Source organism: Plectropomus leopardus, chromosome 23, assembly GCF_026936395.1.
Source record: "Plectropomus leopardus strain MGB_pleo_1.0 chromosome 23, ASM2693639v1, whole genome shotgun sequence".
Lineage (NCBI taxonomy): Eukaryota > Metazoa > Chordata > Actinopteri > Perciformes > Serranidae > Plectropomus > Plectropomus leopardus.
The window spans coordinates 21731072-21749817 of NC_142198.1; the positions used below are offsets into that span (position 1 = coordinate 21731072).

An 18746-nucleotide genomic window follows, 5' to 3' on the forward strand; every position below is an offset into this window, starting at 1 on the left:
TTGTTCAGTAGTTTTCCATAATTTATTTGTTTGCACAATAAATACATCCAACGTAGGGAAAAGAAAGAAACATAAGAAAAACAATTGAGTCCAACTGCTTAAAGTTGAATTTTAGGCATAAAATCATTAACAAAAAAAAAAATTTTAATAATCATTTTTTTATTCAAATTTCCCCTTTTTTATTTAACTACAGCTACAGTTAAAAATGAAGCATTGACTGAGAATATCTGAAACTCTGCCTCCCTCTCGTGGTCTGAATTGTACATTACATCTATTATTATTATTATTATTATCCAATTTTACATCATAATGAAGTTTGAGAAAATGATCTTTTTATCGTGACTCACAGGCGACTTCACAGCATCATGACATTTTAAAGCTGTAAAAACATCAGTCTGTGTGTTCGATCTGTGTTTATTGATCCACTGATGTGCCTGCTCATGGTTACATAAAGCGACTCCAATACAACACAGCCAGAATCTTACTTCTGGATAAAAATCTGTAAAAACACACACACACCTGAAAAAATGCAAAACACACACACCTTCATCGTCAGCTCAGGAGTCGACAAACACACGCATACACACACCTTAAATAGCAGCTGATGTGCAGCAAACACAAGACAAAACAATAAATGTAAGTCAAACAATTACAGAAACACAAATCACTGACTTTTAAAAAAAATGTACCTCACATGTATTTACTCATTAAAGGGGGATTTCACTGAATCTGAGACCTCAGGATCACATTTACACCAAACAAAAAAAAAGGGAAAAAAAGGAACAAGAATATGCAATAACTCCTGGACAGTCACTTTTCTCTACAGAAGAAAAAAATTTCCAGATTTTAAAATATTTTAAAATTCTCCATTAGGTTTATATTCAGGGTTCACGCTCATTTCTACCTATAAATTTCCATGGTTTTTCAAGTTTTTAAGACCCAAAAATTCTCTAAAACGACCATCAAGTCTTCTTATTGTTTTTTTTTTCCTGTTAGTATAGAATAGTTTTTTAAAATATTAAAAGATAATGGATTCAGAGCAGGATTTGAATAAAAAGTTTTGAAAACAAATTTTTGGCAATTTTTAAAAAAAAAAACTTACATTAGAAGGCATGTCTTCTTAAAAAAAAACAAATCTTGGCCTTTTTTCTTTAATATTTTGGGTGATTTTTTTTTTTTGGTGAAGGGTTAAAAATCACAAAAAAGTTACACCATTTATCACAGCCAGAAACCAAAAAAAATCGAGTTTTGAAATTTCTGAATGAAAACTTGTGTTACAATACAGGCTTGTGAAACAATATTCCATGACTTTTCCAAACATTTTTAAATTGCTATTTGCAAATTGCAAGACTTTTCCAGGTTTTCCATGATACAGGCAGAGTGTGACTGTCACAGAAATCTGAGCATTTCCAAAGGTCCGAAAAATAAATAAATTAAAACAAATTATTTTTAAAGTCCCAGTTTTCAGGCGGAATGAATATTTCAGTAAATACAAGAGTTTTAAAACAGCAGAATTGATAATAAATGTACAAATTCACATTGTGAGGAGATACAGCATGAAAGCTCCTCTGCTAATCTACATTCAACTGAGAGAAAAATGCTTAAATTCCCTTCAGATCTGCAGCTCTGAGGGTCAAATCATCGAGCTCTCTGTTTGTCGGCATACAGCTGTTAGTTTTTCATGTTTTTCAAGACTTAAACTAATGATGCAATTCATTATTTTTCAATTAACTTGATAAATGTCAAATGGTCTTTCAATTTTGTATGTAATAAACAATCACATAAACCAGATTTTTGCAATTAATCCACTGTCCAAATTGTTGATTAATTTTGTTGATGGAATGATTGACAAATCCTTTCAGCATTACTGTTTTTTTGTTTTGTTTTTGTTAAAATTATGTAAAAATAGTCAAATATGTTAACCCTTTAAAACCAGAGAATATTAGCTTGAGTTCTTTAAAAAAAAAATGGGGAAAATGACCCAAAAATTAGCAAGAAATTAGTCAAATAAATAACCAAAACCATTTTTTTTTAAAAATCTGTTGTTTTCTTAGCAAAACAACATAAACACAAAAAAGCCCAGTGGAATGACCTCTGGAAATTGTGGAAAAATATTTAAACAATTCTGTAAAATAATTTTAAATACATTGTGATGATATTTAAAATTATCGCCTTGTGGACTTTTTTTCCAGCCTTAAAAAAAAAAAATCTTCATCTGCTGATTTCTTGCATTTTGCAGAACATGTTTTTGCAGAATTGCTCATTGCCAAAGTCGAATTTCTGAAGGAAAAAGTGACAAAATGAATCTTTAAAAGCTCTTCAGTTTGATAATTGGTCGTAAATGTTGATGCCTGGGCGGATTTCTCACAGACGGCGACGTGTTTCAGACACTTTGAAACCGCGTGTAACAGTACGAGACCTCATTTCAGCAAAATCAGCGACGTGAACGTCACTTTGGACAAAGACGCTGCAGACTGCGTTTACTAAGCGTTTCTTTTCGGGCCGATCCGGGTCGTCCGGAGGCGTCACAGCTCCGTCTTCTGCCCGGACAGAGGCACCGGCGGCTGGATGTCCTCGTCCGACGACGCCCCTCCGTCCATCTTCTCTGCCGCGGCTTTGCTCTTTTTCTTCTTCTTTACCTTCTTCTCTTTCTTCTTCTTGGTCGTCTTCTCGCCCTCCGAGCTGCCGTCTCCTCCCTCGCTCTTCTTCCCTCCCTTCTTCTTTTTCTTCTTCTTCTTGTCCTCTGCAATAGCCGCCTGGTCTCCCTTCTTTTTTGGGGTCCAGTCCTCGTTCAGACAGGCTGGACAGACGGAAGAGAGGAGTCGACATAAATAAAAGGAAAAAAGAGACCAAAGAAATGAAGAGGTGTGTGTGTGTGTGTGTGTGTGTGTGTGTGTGTGTGTGTGTGTGTTACCTGTGTCCTGTCCTTTGAGGACGTGCTTCTCACATAAATACGTGGTCAGGTCTTCCTCCTGGCTGCCTTTGTACCAGTCTTCAATCACGTCCTCATATTTCTCTATCAACACGTCGCACTGAAACACACAATTACATTTCATGACTTTCCATGATTTTAAGGCACATTTTAAGGACCGGATATTCTCTGAAACGACCATCAATATTCTGGCTTTTTTTTTTTACAATATTTAAAGTAAACATTTTGGCCCTTTTTAATTATTATTATTATTTTTTTTTATTTAGAAACTTTTGCAATTTTAAAAGAAAAAAAAGACGTAAACACTTTAGACAAATTTCAAAGAAAAGCATTTGGCTTTTTTCATTATCTTTAAACTATTTAAAATTTGGAAGGCACATTTTCTTTAAAAAGATTTAAGTGATTGTTAAAGAAAATAAAATTGGGATTTTTAATTTCTTTAAAACATTTTTTTGGCAATTTAAAAGAAAAGTTTGGCGTTTTTAAATGTTTGATGATTTTTAAAAGTTTTTTAAAGATTGTAATTGTTTTCTAAATAACATAAAACAAGAAAATTTTAAGTAAAAAAACAATAAAGACAATTTGATTTAAAAATCAAGATTTTTGGTCATTTCACTGAACACAAACACACCTGTTTTTTCAGGTCGGCCACTTCTGCTGAAGTCTCGTTCCACAGCTCGTAGGGAATATCCATCACCACGTTCACGCCTTTATTCACCAAACCATGAAGGGTGGAGAAGGTCTCCGACATGCCCTGAACACACACACACACACACACACACACACACACACACACACACACACACACACACAGAGAAACATTTTCATCCTCAACACTGCCGACATACATGAAAATAACTTCAAATGCAGCTTCGCCTTTAAACGCAGCACAGCTGCACGTTAAATAACATCAACAAATCTCTCTCTCTGTAGTCTAAACACACACACACACACACATACACACACACACACACACACACACACACACACACACACACACACGGACCTTGGCAAAGCGGTTGCTTCCACTTCTCTCCTTGTGCAGATTGTACTCTAACAGCCTCTGACACACATTTTCTACAACCTCGATGAATCGCAGGTCTCTGCGGAGAGACGGAGGGAAAAAGATCGGTATTATTAGTCGTGATCGTAAAGTCAGCTTTATTGTTATTTCTGACGTGTTTGTTAAAGACAGGGACTGAAATTGTGTTTCTCTCCATGTCCACAGAGCCAATAATTACAAAGAGAAAAAAGACGACAGAAAAACAAAAAATCATATATATATCAAATTAAATAATCTGACAATAAAATAAGAAAATATCGACATGATGTGTATACATACGTATATACATATTTAGTGGTAGCAGTAGTAGTGTTACTTTTACTTTTCTGACTAAACTACATTGAAACATTCGAGACAGCGTTTCGGTTGAGCGATCACAGCAACAACACGGATGTGAACACAAACACGGAGAAGCTGAACTCAGACAGAACGACGACGAGGTGCAGCTGCACTTTAGGAAAAGAGTGAGTCTGCAGAAAAACCTGAATATTTACTTTTTAAGCCCTTTGAAACGTGAGCAAATAGTCCTGATGTCTTTCAGAATAATAGGAGGAATAATGTGGCTCAAAAAATTAGCACAAAATTTGTAAAAAAAATATATAAAATAAATAAAACAATAAATAAAAAATTAAGAAATTATCTGAAAATAAGCAACACAAAATAAAAAAAACGACGGACAAAAATCAAACAATTCTAACTGGACATAACGATGATTGTGAAGGTAAATTTGGGCAAAACCTGATGAAGGCCAGCAGGAGTTAACTGTCACGTGAAGAGTGTTAGACTCTGTTACAGAGCTGCTGCAGAGACTATAAACAAACACGTCTAATAGAAACTGAATTCAACATATTTTTTAAAGTCTTGAATTTGTGAGTTTCAGACTTTTTTGGGCTCAAAGTCGACGTTATCTCACAGCACCGACAGCAGCTCTGCGGTTTCCTCGTTCTATAAAAAGTTCCACCAGAGGAACTGATCCTGACCAAGTTCCTGTCCCCTGCTGCCTGAGACAGAGACACAGAAAGATCCAGAACCAGCAGCAGACTCTGTCCCTCTTCACACAGCAGCTCTGAAACCCTCTTCTGTCAAACGGAGACACTCACGACTTGTTGTATTTGATCGGCGGCGCCCCCTTGCTGTCGATGAAGCGGTAGTTCCTGTTGATGACTTCTTTGGTCTTCCCCGTCTCATCGAACGCCAACTTCATCTCGATACTGACAAACTTACACACTGCAGAGCGAAGAGAGGTGACGTTTTTAACAAAAAAAAACAAAACCAGATTCTTCAGACCTGGAAAAAACACATCCTTCTTTAAATAAACACCATTTACGGTTTTTAAGGTTGTCTGGATTCAGTTCAGAGACTCTGCAGGTTCCTGTTGGTTGTTTCAGTCCGCATGAAATGTAACGCTCACATCATCAGCCTATTACAGATATAAACGTGTGGGGATACATGAAATATCAGAAATACAAGCTCAACTAGAAACTGTGTCACTTTAAAAAAGAGAAGTAATAACAACTTTTCAACTGTGACACGATGCGAGAAACATCCTATAATGTGAGAACTGTAAACGTCCAAAAATCCAATAAGTGATCGGAAATCCTAGAAACATCCTAAACCTTAGAAATGTCCACAAATCTTAGAAATGTCCTAAAATCTCAGAAATGTGCTAAAGTCCAAGAGACATCCTATAATCCTAAAAATGTCATAAAATTCTAGAAAAATACCAAAATCCGAGAAACATCATAAAATCCTAGACACACACTAAAATCCAAGAAATGTTCTAGAGTGCTAGTTATGCTCTAAAATACTAGAAATGTCCTAAAAAATAGAAATGTTCTAAAATCCTTAACATGTGCAACAATCCTAAAACCGTCCTAAAATCGGAAAAACGTCTTAAAATCCCAGAAATGTCCTAAAAATTGAGAAACATCCAAAAATCAAATAAGCGTTCTGAAATCCTAGAAACAGCCTAAACCCTAGAAATGTCGTAAGATCTTAGAAATGTGCCAAAATCCAAGAGACATCTTAAAATCGTAGAAATGTCCTAAAATCTTAGAAATGTGCCAAAATCCAAGAGACATCCTAAAATCGTAGAAATGTTCTAAAAATTGAGAAACATCCAAAAATCAAATAAGCATTCTGAAATCCTAGAAACACCCTAAACCCTAGAAATGTCCTAAGATCTTAGAAATGTCCTTAAATCTTAGAAATGTGCCAAAATCCAAGAGACATCCTAAAATCGTAGAAATGTCCTAAGTTACAAGAAATGTCCCAAAATCCCGGTCCTAAATGTTGGGGCTGCTTTGACTGCCCCCTCCCCCCCTTCATTTTTCCAAATGTGGCCCCCACACAAAGCGTCCTGACCGCCCCTGGTCTGGATGTTGTGGTTGACATGTAAACAGCGGCTCTGGTGGTTAATTTAACAGCGTTTCCTTAGTAAAACCCCGCACACAGTTAATTACAGAGACATTAATCGTTTCCTCGGTGTGCTGTGGGCCCCCGGAGGCCCTCGGAGCCTGTTTCGGGGACCCAAACTCTGCTAACGGCCGCAGTTACCTTCACATTTGTTGGGGAGATGAACCCAGTCATCGTCCCCTGCACTCTTCGCCGCTCCGACCGACGAGATTATCGACAAAAACGACACGTACGCCGCTAAAATCATGTCGTCGGCTCCGTCTGGCTCTTTATTTACTCACAAATGTCGTTTTTTACTCCTAAAAAAGACGGAAATAACCGTTTTCTGTCGGTTTCCACATCCTCCTCTGGTTCATCACAGCTGCAACCAAACCGACAAGTGCTCACTTCCGCTATGGGCGCGACGGACGCTGAGCTGCGGGCCAATCAGAGAGGGAGAAGTGGCAGCGGCTGGACCAATCAGAGGCAGAGGAGGAGCAGAGAGCGGGTAAATATGAAGATGTATCACTCTGAGCCTTTTTAAGGAAACGGGAAGTGAAACCAGCGATGGAGGAATTATCCAGTTTACTTTCTTCAGTACTAATACCATGTAATACCTACATGTACACCAAATACATGTGAAAAATCTTGTTGAAAGTATAAAAGTCCTGCTTTGGAAATGTTACTTTGGTAAGTAACTAAGCATAATCAGGAAAATGTAATTAAAGTATGAAAAGTAAAAGTAAAAATTACCCCCCCCCAACTCAAAATTAAATGAAAAATAAAAATATAAATAAAATAGTAGTAGTAGTAGTAGTAGTAGTAAAAAAAAAAAAAGATAATAATAATAATTAATAAATAAATAAAATGCTTGTTCTTTGGCTAATCCATTAATTGACAAATTTGACTAAGTAAAAATTAAATAAACAACAACAACACCCCAAAAACTCAGAATTACCAAAATTCTGTATTATTATTATTATTTTTATCATCATCATCGTCATCATCATCATCATCATCATCATCATTATTATTATTATTGTCACCATTATTATTATTAGTAGTAGTAGTAATAATAATAATGATAAAATGTTTGTTTATGAAAAAGTTATGTTTATGTCTTTAACACCGGTGTGATGTCAGTTTTTAAAAATCAAGTCTTGTGTCTTCATTATTTTATATGAATCTTTGACTTCAGTGTTAACCCGTTATTTTGCAATTTTCAGTTTTATCCAACAGAGGGGGCCATGCACATACCCAAAGCACAGCAAGTTATCAGCAGTTATGCAACACTGAATTTAAAACGAACCCTGTGTGTGTTTGTGTGTGTGTGTGTGTGTGTGTGTGCTCGGGGTGCCCTCTCAGGACCACCGTTATCAGAGCTCTGATATGTAAACACCGGGTTGCTGCCGACGGTGACACGTGCTGACATTTCACTGGTTTGGGGTCACTGGACTTAAACCAGCCGCTCGCCACGTGCCAATAGGTGAGTGTGAATGAGTGTACGAAAGTGTGAAAAATCAGATGGTGGGGAAAAATGCAGCTGTTGTTACGTTTAACAATGACAATAATCATTAAAAATGAATAATGAGCCGTTATTGTTACAGACTGTACACAGCAATGAGAATATCCTGTCATTTCATTTCATCACAGCAGCCTAATACACGTTTCTATGATTTTGGGTTTATTTCTCGGATTTTAGTACATTTCTCAAATTTAGGTGATGTTTCTCGGGTTTTTAGACTTCTCTAAGATTTTAGGATGATTCTAGGATTTTAGGACATTTTGGGGTTTTTGGACATTTCTAGGACTTTTGGATATTTTTAGGTGTTAGGACAGAATGATTCTGGGATTTTAGGACATTTCTTAGATTTTAGGAGATTTTTAGGACAATTCTAGGATTTTTAAGATTTTTTTAATTTTAGGAAGTTTCTCTTATCTTTGGACCTTTTAAGTATTTTAGGACATTTCTAGGATTTGAGAACATTTCAAGGATTTAAGGACATTTTTAGGATTTTAAAGATTTTTTGTAATGATTTTAGAAAGTTAGTATTTTAGGACATTTTTCAAGTTTTTCAAATTTTAGGACATTTCTTGGATTTTAGGACAAAGTATGAAAATAATTCCATAAAAAGTGAAAGCTTTTCACCGAGACATTGCTGCGTTTCCTGTTGGGAAAATGCCCTCCACAACTAGGTATTTTAAGCCGAAACATACTACTTACCAAACCATGACCAAGTGAAAATCTCACCGCAGCATTGTTAAAACACAAAAATTAAATGCATTTAATGTATTTAATGTATTTAGTGCGTACGCTACATAATACTGTGCAAACGTATCTGTGGTTTGCAGACATGTACAATGCAAACCTTTTTTTCTGGCAGTTGTGCTGGAATGAAAATTTGGCGTCATGTTTATTGGCGGGTAGGCTTTCACATAATAGGATTTTACCTCAGTATTTTGATGCATAACGGTCACAATAAATTGGTAAGAAAAGAAATAACAACAAGGAGGAATGTGCAAATTATTGAGAAAAGAGTGCGCAACAACAAAAACCTCTAATGGAGTAACACGTCTGTGAGTGCACATGCATCCTGGGGGACATTGTCAATTTGTGTGCTTGAATGTGTGTGTGACTGCATTTATGTGTGTGTGTGTGTGTGTGTGTGTGAGAGAGAGAGAGCGAATAAAGTGCTGTGTTTCACAGTAAGATAAGAGCGTTTCTCAGTAGTTCAATAATAGTCCAGTTTTTTTCTGAGAGGTGCTTCAGTTTACTGCTGCCTGCCAAAAGGACAGCCAGCTTCTCATTCCACAGCACACACACACACACACACACACTCACACACACACACACACACACACACACACACACACACACACACACTCACACACACACACACACACACACACACACACACACACACACAGATCGCTGTGTGTCTCATAGCAGAACTTGACACTGAGTTGGTGGAGGGGAGGTTGATGTAGAGAGAGTGAGAGAGAAAGAGATGAAAGCTGGTTTTTATTCAGCGGTGCAGCCCACACAACGGGCAAGCGAGGGCTTTGTTAAAAAAAACTCTCATCTCTCTCTCCGCTGCTCTCCTTTTCAGCTGTTCCTTGAATAAAATAATAATACATTCAGATTATATAGCAGGTTGTTGAAAAGCTCTCTCGCTCTCAAACCAGCTCAAAAAAATGAGGCAGCTTTTAACAGTTTGAACGCACGAACACAGACGCTGATCTGAAACAGCGACACCAGCCCGATCGCTAAAAGCATCCAGACAAGAGCGAGAACAGAGGTGATCAGAGGCTTTGTGATAAAACAAATCATGTTTTCAGTGAACATCTGAATGCTGAAAAACTAGTCATCAGTAAGTTATGAAACATTTACATAATATAAAAGTCTGAAATTTGGGCAAAATGCGAGAAGAAATTCAGCGAACGTTAAGCCCCACATTTCACAGTTACTGCTGTTACGCTGGTTTCCATTCCAGTAGTTTACAAACGCAGAGTTTCCATCCAAATGTCGCACAAATTTAAACAGTTTAAAAAAAAGAAAATAGGAACTAATACACCAACACGTTCTCAGCCCAAGTCGTCACTCATTGCCGCTTTTGCGTCTACATGTTACGCTCCAGGTATCCTTCTGCGCTCTGAGATGCCGAAACCGTGATGTCAGCAAAAACACATGGCGACCAACGTCAACAAAAGCACACGCTGCCATGGATGATTAAGGTTATGGAAAGACGGCAGATGTTGACCAAAATGTTACAATTATGTTTTGTGAACTAAAACACACACTAAAATATCATGCAGTCAACTTTCGCGTCTTTATATTACGCCAAAGATATCCTTCTGCGTCTGCTGTTGATGAAAGAGTAAATCGACGCCCAACCACATTATCTCGGCGCTGACTTCGAGAAATTTGACCTAGTACAATTTCAGCCGGACTAACATGTTTACACGTATTTTAGAAGTCGAGTTTTAGTCGGATTAACACAATCGAAATGTACTTATTGGTGCATTTGCAGAGATAATAGCGTGAAAAGCAGCTGAAATTGCTTTATATCCGGCCGTGGTTGTGACAGGTTTTTTAAGCCAAAATATGACCTTTTCTGCCTCACTAAACCTGACCATGCGGTAACCACAGAATTGTAAAAACACAACATTTTAAGGATAATGTACATACGTAACATCCATGACGTGCAGAAATGCCAATATTTTATCTGGTGTTTTGATCGGCTGTAACTGTAAGATTTCTGTCGCCTAACTGAATAACTAATAAAACAACAAACAGGATGGAAGATGGTGTAACAGCACAACGTTTTTCCTGCCCTACAGCAACTCACAAGGGACATAATACAGAACCGTGTGTTAAATTTTCCATTTTATGCAACTACGGGGGCATTTACATTAACAGAATCATCTAAATAAATAAATATCTCTTCACAGCACAGTGCATGTAAACCTCCTACTGCTTACATAAGTTCAAATCTGCTGCACTTGACCTGATTTACATGGATCCAGACTCTATCTGGCATTAGATCCTCCAGTCTTTATGGTGAGCGAGTCTCTCACAACTCGCTGCACTCGCTCTGTCAGAGGAGACAGTCGGAGACATCTCAGAGTGAGTCCTCGTCTCAAAACGGGTCTAAAAATAACCCGAGCTGCAGAGCGGGAGCAGACGGAGCGAGAGTTCCTGTTAAGAGCGACTTTTGTCGACAGTAATTTGAATTTGTAGCTTCTTTTTATAGACTTTAGCAGGTGTTTGGGGGCTGAGACGGGAGGGGGGATTCTTAAAATTAAATCATGTGAAAGACGCTGCTGCTGGCAGCAGTTTATCTCTGCAGGTGAACAGGAGTTCATTTTAAGATCAATTTCTGTTCCATCTCTCATTAGCTCGATTTCTCCTCTCTAATATGAAAAAGTGCTCACCTGAACTCACCACGATTTCACCCAAAACTCTTCATCATCTTATGCAAAATTTTTGTTTCTTGCTGTTGAGTGCAGCATTTTTACGCTATTTCAGGAAAACATTTTCCATTTTAATCATGAAAATGAAAAAAACCCAAAACTATTCCCAAGGTTTGTGCCAAAATTGGAGGTGTAAACATAACTGTGTAATATTTGATGGACATAGTTACCATGACCTCACCCACTGGTTTGTGGACTCCCATTTTGAAGCCTCTACAGTTTTATTTTGCAAACAGAGGTGACCAAATTTTGTCAAATGGGTAAGGCTAACCCTATAATCTGCAACTATCTGGATGTTAGCATGTTGCATTTACACAATGGTTAACTGTGATGATGATAATGCTAATTTTTGCTATTGAAAAACAGGCTAAAAAAACAATAAAACATCGAAAAATGGACCATCAAACTCCATAAAGGGTCTTTAAGTACAGCAAAATTCTGAATGAGATTTTTTAGACGACCACAATGTTACAATTAACTCACAGAACTAAAAAATACATCTTATCCCAAATCATCATGTTGCCGCGTCAACATATTACGCTCTAATTACCCTTCTGTGTCTGCTGTTAACGTTCTGGGTTAGCGCTACTGATGTCAACGCAAGCATATGCTCGGATGACGCTGCATGTGGTTATGTTTAGGCAACAAAAGGACATGGCGCCCAATGCCGGGACGTCAACAAACGCACACACTGGCACATGAACATGATGGTTAGGATTAGGCAAAAGAGGCACACGGTACGGCGTAGAAAAAATACATCACATTCAGACAAGAAGCGAACACCAGATTCATGCTTGAAAGTCCTAGGCTTGTTGGATGCATGCACTGCTCATCCTGCCCGCCCATCGGGACATTCGTACTCTTTATATTACGTCATTACCAACAGCTTTTCAGCCCGAAGCTGTCCAGCGGCGTATTGTGCAGACTTGACAGGCTCTGTCCGGCCACATTCTCAAGTAACGCCGCCCAACATCCTGTAATGCCGTCCAGGCCTTCAGGCAGCATGTAACGACACTGCGGGTGGTTCTGTTCGGACGTGTTCTCAGCTGACATCATTCAGTGGCGTATTATGTAGACACAAAAGGTGGCTTTTGGCGTCAGGATCTTACACCAAAAGCACTGCAAAAGTTGCAGTGTTTGACGACTCCAGAATGACAAAGGGCTTCATGTGACGAGGAACAAAAAATCACAGCTGGTAGAAATGTTCCCTTTCTTCTATAAATATCAGTGTTGGTAAATATGGAGAAGTTGATGATTCTAGCGCACGGCTTTACATCTGCTCCACGGACAATACTGTACACGCTTGAAAAACAACACCTGGAAGAAGATCAGCTCCAAAGTTTGGATTTCTGGTGATCAGCTTCAGATGCAAACTGCCTCCAAACCCATGAAAGTTGGCGCCAATAGTAGCAGCCAGCGACTGACCTCACATTTTCCAGGTGGTTAAAGCCCCGGCATGGTCCTGGCCCTTTGGCAAATCCACGCTGGCTTCATTTTTCAGTCCTGAGGAGGTTGGCGCTTGGTTGAGAAGAGTTGCTTTCATCTGCTTCCCAACCTTTTTGAGCATCAAATACCTGAAATCAGCAGCTGTTAATGCTGTTTGACTCTGAAATAATCTGAAACCTAAAACAAAAGATGAAGCAGCAGACTCAAAGATCAGCGGAGATTGAAAAGGGATTGGAGTTAAAAAACAGTCGGACCACAGCCCAGTTTTCTAAGGATGCCTTTATTAAAGAGTCAACAACGTGCGCTAGCCGTCCGGTTCTAGAAAAATAACACAGTCATACATTCATCCATGTGGAAATCCCAAAAAACAAAGAAAAACAAGGACAGGTTTTTATTTTTAAAGCTCAAAATCCCTTTAGAAGGTGAGAGGGGAACCTGAATGATATACTGTAGTGTGTATATATGTGTGTGTGTTTGTCACTGTGTGTGATGAGTAGCAGCGCCAAATCATTTCGGCGTTTTCGGAACAGGAAGTCAGATTTTTTTTCACACAGCAACGAAATAACGATGACGCATGATGAGATTATTGATCAACACAAAAAACTGAAACATTACTCCTTCCAGCTGGCGAGAAACGTTCCCAAAACATTGGCTAACTTTACTTAAAAGTTGCAATAATGTTTTAAAGAAAACATTTTAATCTAATGTTCAAAGAACGTTTTAAAGATGTTTATCATTTCGAATAATGTTTGTGTACGGTTAAACAAAGATGTAACGTTATAACTGCAACAATCTGAGGATGTTTTGGTAATGTTGAGAGAATGTTCTTTTATAAATGTTCCCACAATGTTACCTGAGAACAAAGAAAGAACATTTCCAAAGTCACATTCAAAGAATTGAGGCCTGAGATTTTCATTTTTAAATGAAAATATAAGGTGATATATTAACAAAAAATATATTTTTTAACATTTTTTATGTCTATAGAGAATGTTACCCTAATTCTGCTGCTTTTCAGTAACACATTAACCTCCGAACCTTCTGACGCAGTGTTCACAAGTATCAGAGACTGGACCAACAGCGTTAAAAGACCTTTTCAAGATAATTTTTTGCCAAATTTAAGACTGAGCTTTGTACGAATCATCCTTCTTATTCAAGCATTGCAGGTAAGTACAAAGATAAGTATAAAGGTAAGTAGTATATACGGTGTCATGCAGAGGTAGGTTTCATTTAGGAATATGCAGTCACCAGAACAAAGTGTTGATCATTGCATGTAGTGCACAGCGTGCACCACCAGAGCTCAGTCTCTATTGGTGGAACAGGCAGAAGAGTCAAAAGACACAGCTACACCTAGTGGTGGAGGGAGAAGTTACAGGACTGTAAACAGCCGGCAGCCAACAGGTGGATCATGCAGAATAACGGCATGTTTTTTACATCTAACTCGGTAAATTAAGGATTTTTTTCGACCAAACTTAAGCTGGTGATTGTTGGGACAATGGACTTACTAACTAGATTACTAACAAGAGTAACCAAACAGTTTGGGTTTTATGTTGTCTTTGTCGAGTTTGAATAAAGCTTGTTTTATGAGTAAATGAGGTGATTAAGCCTTTTGGGTTTTTGTTGTGTATTTATTCGTCTGAAAATACTTTGAAGTTTGCGTTTTAGTTAGTTAATGAGGAAATTAAGCCTAATCAGTTTTGTGTGACAAAAGAAAGTTAAATTCAAATTAAGTAGCGCACTCACTGTCCGGGGTGAGATGTTAGTGCTGCACACTTATACCGTCATTTTCTATATAACGCCGGGAAATTTCGGGAAGGTATGAATTATTAAACACCCAAGCGTACGTCTTAACCTTTCCAAAAATTAAAACCTCCTCTGACGCTCTCTCTGTTTTACAAATGAGAATTGAACGAGTGTGTTTCATTGTTGAAGCTGAGTGTGTGTCTGCAGGTAGTCCCAATGGATTCATGTGATGCAACAATCCTCCTCTCACACACACACACACACACACACACACACACACACACACACACACTTCAGATCTATAACAGAGGACAAGACTGTTGTCCTCACTTGCCTCTGAGGCAGAGTGAAGCCACATAGGACTGCTAGAGCAGTGTGAGTGTGTGTGAGTGAGTGTGAGTGTGTGTGAGTGTGTGTGTGAGTGTAAGTGTGTGTGTGAGTGTGTGTGATTCACATTAAAGAGATCACACAGGGTTATCAAAGTGGACTGCAGGCTGCTGCAGCCGCCTCAAACGTTTACAGCTCAGCAGCCGTGTGTCTGTCTGTGTGTGTTTGTTGTCCCATCTGCACCTTTAGAAGACACGTCTCCTGCAATGATGCTCACACACACACACACACACACACACACACACACACACATACATTGTAAACAAGTGTTATAGATATACATCAATCATAGGTTCAACACTTAATCATAGAATGTGGCTGGATCAATAATCCCGGTGCCACGCGAGCGAGCACACACACACACACACACACACACACACACACACACACACACACACACACACACACACACACACACACACACACACACACACATTCTGCAGCAGGTTAAAGAGACACAGTGGGATCACACAAGACAAATCGATATTGATCTATAAGAGTGATTGATTATCATCTGTGCTGCCTAATAACGTGTGGCCCTCCAAGTCCCATCTATACTGTATGTATGTGTGTGTGTGTGTGTGTGTGTGTGTGTGTGTGTTAATAAGAAGCGGTGACCCTGAAGTCTCGGTGACAGATATCCTTTTAATCGATCAATACTCTTCGGTCTGCATCCCTGAGTTCATTTCAAAATAAAAGTCTTCACTTAATTCAACAATAAAAAAAAAAATCTCACAGCCCTCCGGCTCGGTGCATGCGAGGCGCCACGTGCCCCTGATTATGGCGGGGTGGTGACATGCAGGCTGGTTGCCGTGGTAACCGAGAGAATCCAGGCGCTCCGGTTTATCTGCAGTTTCAGTCTCCAAGTGTGTGGTGAGCTGAAGTGGATATTAAATGTTGCATGTTAGGTGAACAGCAGCATTGTTTCCAGCATGACACGTGACATTTATTTCGTTTTAAAAGGTCACAGTTTCCTTTCCTGAAATTTAAACTGCTCTAAAATATAAACGCAGTTTTCCGTTACATTATTAAATAAAAATAAAAATAAAAATAAAAATAAATTAAAAGAATTGTAAATATAGTTTTCTGGGACATTTTGTCTTGTTTTTTAATTATATCCAATAATCCACTGTAAGCCACATTTTATACTTTTTTTTGCAGTTAGTGGGACATTTTTTGCCAAGTTGCTCATTATGGGTTTTTCTTGTGTTTTTAAAACAAATGCAAACAATTTTCACATTTTAGAGGTTTAAATTCTAGTAAAAGGCTTCTGAATGGAGCTCAATGGAACTGCTGATCCAGGTGTTAAAGGTTCAGGACTTTTTAGGATCTGCAGGAACCCTGGCTGAGCTTCTAGTCCGGGAACTAAAACTACACGTCATTTTTTGCTTTTGAAAACACAGCGTAAGGTGTCGTTTTCCCCGTGAGAACAGTCTGGTGGTTAAATTAAGGGTTAAAGCTGTCTGTGGGTTTTTTGGGGATGTAAAACGACATCAGATGGATTGTTTTTTAAAAATCGACGGGTGTCATCACTAAACACTCAGCTGCACGCACTCTGCCTGCGCCAGGAAGCCCGCCGGTGCCTGGCTCTGGACGTGACATTATGATTACAGGATGCTGAGCGGGGTAATCGGGTCTCCATGGTTACACTGTGACATTTTGGGATGTTGATTCATCGAAAAAGGGTTGAGGCTTTCTGCCGCCGCCGCTGCCAAGACAGCTGGTGGTGAGGTCGCGGCGAGAGAGTGTGTTTGTGGAGAAAAAAAGGAAAGGTGCGGAGAAAGAAAATGGGCGAAGGCGCTGATGGAGACGGTGAAGGACTCTGGAGAGATCTAATAACGGGCGAAACATTTGGCCAGGAGCTACTCATCGCACGCTGATATTTCCCGTGTGTGTTTCTGTGTGTGTGTGTGTTGCAGGTAACGGTGTTTCTTTTTTTTTTAGTTTTTGATCAAACATGCATAATTTCTCTACTTTGCCTCTGACAGTCGTAATATTAACCAGAGTAAAATTCAACAGCCTCTGCTCATGCCAACTTTTTTTGAAGTCGCCGCGCTGAGCGACCTCAAGAGAAAAAAAAAAATTCTGATGAAATTCTGGTGAAATTTCCCTTTAAAATAGATTTCCCAGATAAAAGGCAAACTCGTCTCCTCCGTCTCTTCCTCTCTTACCTCCTCCGTTGATTCCTCTGTCCTCTCTTTCATTCATCCATCCATCCATCCCTCCTCTTCACAATAAACATCACCGTATATTTTAATTCGTCAGGTTAAAGTGTACTTATTAAGGAAGAGCTGAACGAGAAGCCAGGATATCGTAGGCAACTCAAAGAGAAGCAAAGACAGTCTTTAGAAACCAGAATAGTCCTCATTACTATTATTAGAAGTCTCTTATTATTATTATTATAGTTATTATTATTACTAGTATAACTGGTATAAGGATAAAATAAAGTTCCTTGGCCCTTGTTGATGCAGAGAGAGAGGGTGCAGGCTTTCGACACCACGTCGTTCCCTTACATCCATCCACAGTTAAAGGGGAGGTTATTCCATTTGTCCGTTTGCAATTCGTTGTGAAAGCGGGGCTCATTCCATTTGGCTGAAGGTAAAAGTGAGGCTCGTTCCATTCAAATTCCAGTGGTTCTAATTCCATTTTTTAAAACTCGGCTTGCAGGTTTGAAGTTTGGTTAAAGGGAAAGAAGAAATCAAGTGTTGAAAACTAAACTTTTCACGATATTTCCCCCTTTTTGAAAAGTCACTTTGGCTTTGCTTGTAATTCCGTAATAATGATCATGCGTTTTTTTGAAGCTCCCAGAGCAACGAAGGGAAAAAAAATGGTACTCTCCCTTTAAATTTCCTTTGCTCTCTTCCGGCATGCGTGGGAAATGGCAGACATTGATAAAGATAGTTTGGCTAGATTTTGTGATTTAAAAAAAAGGATATTGTTTTGTTTTAGGAAATGTTGTAGTGTTTTGAGACATGTTATTTTGCTTTTTGGAAATGTTTTGGGAAATGTGGTGTTTTTGTGCGTTAGCTACTTCACAAGCGAGTCACTTGCTCTACAGCTAGTTAGCTCATGGACTAGTGGGTTAGCTGCAATGCTGTCTAGCAAGTTGGCTAACTAACTGATGGGTTAGCTTACTAGCAAGTTACTTTGGTAGCTCAATCCCTCTCTAGCTAGTTAGCTAACTGAGAGATTAACTCACTAGCTCCCCTGCTTTATAGCTAGCTAGCTCACAGACTAATGGGTTAGCTCACTAATGAGTTACTTTCTCAGCTCCCCTTCTCTCTTGCTAGTTAGCTATCCAACTGGTGAGTTAGCTTACTTGTGAGTTACTTTGGCAATCACTAGCTAGTTAGTTTACTGGTGGTTTAGCTCACTAGCTAGTTACTTTAGTGATTCCTATGCCCTCTAGCTAGTTAGCAAACCAAATGGTCGGTTAGCCTACTAGCGAGGTACTACTGGAACTCAATCACTAGCTAGTTAGCTTACTGATGGGTTAGCTCACTAGCTCCTTCACTCTCTAGCTTGTTAGCCAACTGACTGGTGGTCTGGATCATTAGCGAGTTACCTTGGTCTCTCACTTGCTAGTTAGCTCACTAACTGGCAGGTTAGCTCACTAGCAAAATACATTGGTAGCTCCCGTGCTCTCCATTTGGTTCTCTTTGTGACCGGTGGGTTAGCTCACCAGTGAGTTAGCCTACTTTGTATCGGTACTTCCCTCACTCTCTAACTAGTTAACTCATTGACTGGTGTGTTACTTCACTACGAGCTACTTTGGTAGCTCTCTCGCTCCCTAGCTAGTTAGCTCGTCAG

At 38.9% G+C, this 18746-nt stretch overlaps 1 protein-coding gene across 1 annotated transcript; it reads right to left on the bottom strand.

Moving 5' to 3' along the window:
• Positions 1 to 396: 396 nt before the first annotated feature.
• cnpy3 (canopy FGF signaling regulator 3) lies at positions 397 to 6810 on the bottom strand. Its single transcript, XM_042512476.2, has 6 exons — positions 6552 to 6810; positions 5096 to 5222; positions 3939 to 4035; positions 3564 to 3686; positions 2915 to 3032; positions 397 to 2800 (listed from the first exon to the last, which is right to left on the bottom strand). Exons 1-6 carry the CDS (start codon positions 6655 to 6657, stop codon positions 2526 to 2528), a joined length of 846 nt encoding a protein of 281 aa, XP_042368410.2. The 5' UTR covers positions 6658 to 6810; the 3' UTR covers positions 397 to 2525.
• Between the last annotated feature and the right edge of the window lie 11936 nt (positions 6811 to 18746).